Source organism: Pundamilia nyererei, unplaced genomic scaffold (genome assembly GCF_000239375.1).
Source record: "Pundamilia nyererei isolate P.nyererei 1_Seehausen unplaced genomic scaffold, PunNye1.0 scaffold04989, whole genome shotgun sequence".
In the NCBI taxonomy this organism is placed as follows: Eukaryota; Metazoa; Chordata; class Actinopteri; order Cichliformes; family Cichlidae; genus Pundamilia; species Pundamilia nyererei.
In genome coordinates this window covers 1-1,532 of record NW_005192390.1, presented here as the reverse complement: position 1 = coordinate 1,532, position 1,532 = coordinate 1, and the positions used below count along the sequence as shown (strand labels likewise).

Here is a 1,532-nt window from a genome sequence, read left to right as displayed (position 1 = left end):
AATTTATGAGAAGGCAGGAATATAAAGATTATGTAAATTATTATTAGAAGTAAAAGTAACAGTACTGTAATATTCTGTGAGCTAAAGGACATTCCAAGCACTCATTACATTCAGTCATAATCTGATGAGTATAATTGGTGTATACTTCTACATTTTCATTTGTCGCCCTGAGAATGCAAGTGATTGTCTAAACTGCAGTGTCCTTCTTACAAACTCAGCTTTCCTTTGAAGCAGTGGTTTAGGCTGTCTCTTCAGAGAGAAATACACACATTTCCTTTTATCATGACCTACCTTTAAGCAGGCACTGCCTCACTTCTCCTGCCTCATAGCGCAGCCCGGCGCAGTTGGTAAAATTCAGAGGGAGACACGGCTCAGGCAGAGGGTACTCTGTTTCCTTGTCATTCACCACCAGTTTGGTGGGGCAGTGCATGGGGCCAAGAACCTGTACAGTGAAAAGGAAGCAAACTTTTGTTTCAGTCCCTCAATTTGCAAATTCATCAAATACAGTGAAATCTATGTCTGAATATATTGGTTTAATTAAATGTGAAATTAATCATCAGTCAGCACAGTCTTTGCATGTCCCTGTAATTTCTTAATGAACTCAAATGGTCCTGCAAAGGACGAGCATAGCGTACTTTAATGGACCCCTTAGTGCCCTCAATGACAGCGTCATTTGGTAGTCGGGCTGCAATTGAAAAGGCACACAAGGCCATCCTCTTCCTGGAGAATTTCATCGTCACAACCACTGATTCATCCACTCCTGTTAAACATTCAAAAACATGAAATTATTGAAAGCATCAAACAAATTAGCATTAAAATGTTGTTTTAGACCTCTGCAGATGCAAATTTTTTTATTATATATTTAAACTGAGTTTGGAATTAGGTTTATTTATTAGTTTTTTTAAGAAGATAGTATACACAATGAAAGAAACTATTTTTTATTATTCAATAAATTGCCAAATGCCTTCCATGAAGAAAAGAAAATGCTTAATACATATATTATATGATGGTTTTGCACTAAGATATCCTTCAGTGAGACATGCAGTTACATATTCTCCTGCCAGTTTTACCGTATTACTGTATTCTCTGGGGGGATTTGGATTAGTGTGACATTTTAATGATAAGTCTTGGATTTTCTGTGTGAAATTCTGTCCTGGGGTGTTTACATTTTAGACAATTCATTTAAAAGTAATTCCTCTGTATCACACAAAGTGTGCTTCTCTTCCTCTATTTGTTTTTTTTATGGCAAGGCTCAAGCGTGCGTTTGTGATCGCTGAAGCACGCCCTGTGGTAAATGATACTAACATACATCCTATTTCTCCCACATGATCTGAATCATACCTGAGTCAAGCAGCACCCCTGTGGCTTGGATGGACTCTGGCCTTTCACCATTGAACACCATCAACACAAACTGCAGGCAGTACACTCCGATATCCAGCAGAGCTCCTCCACCCAGCTCCTTCTGCACTGATCGGGGAATGTCGAGCTGAGGGGAGCCAAAGTAGGCTTTTACCAGCTTCACATCCCCAACC

The 1,532-nt window shown here is 39.3% G+C and overlaps 1 protein-coding gene across 1 annotated transcript; it reads right to left on the bottom strand.

Annotated features, from left to right (window-relative positions):
• Positions 1 to 291: 291 nt before the first annotated feature.
• LOC102204871 (trans-1,2-dihydrobenzene-1,2-diol dehydrogenase-like) lies at positions 292 to 1,528 on the bottom strand (the record flags this gene model as incomplete). The annotated part of the gene is made up of 3 exons (XM_005755924.1): positions 292 to 442; positions 636 to 760; positions 1,342 to 1,528. Coding segments are annotated over 3 exons (463 nt in total), but the record flags the coding sequence as incomplete, so codon positions are not given.
• Positions 1,529 to 1,532: the final 4 nt, after the last annotated feature.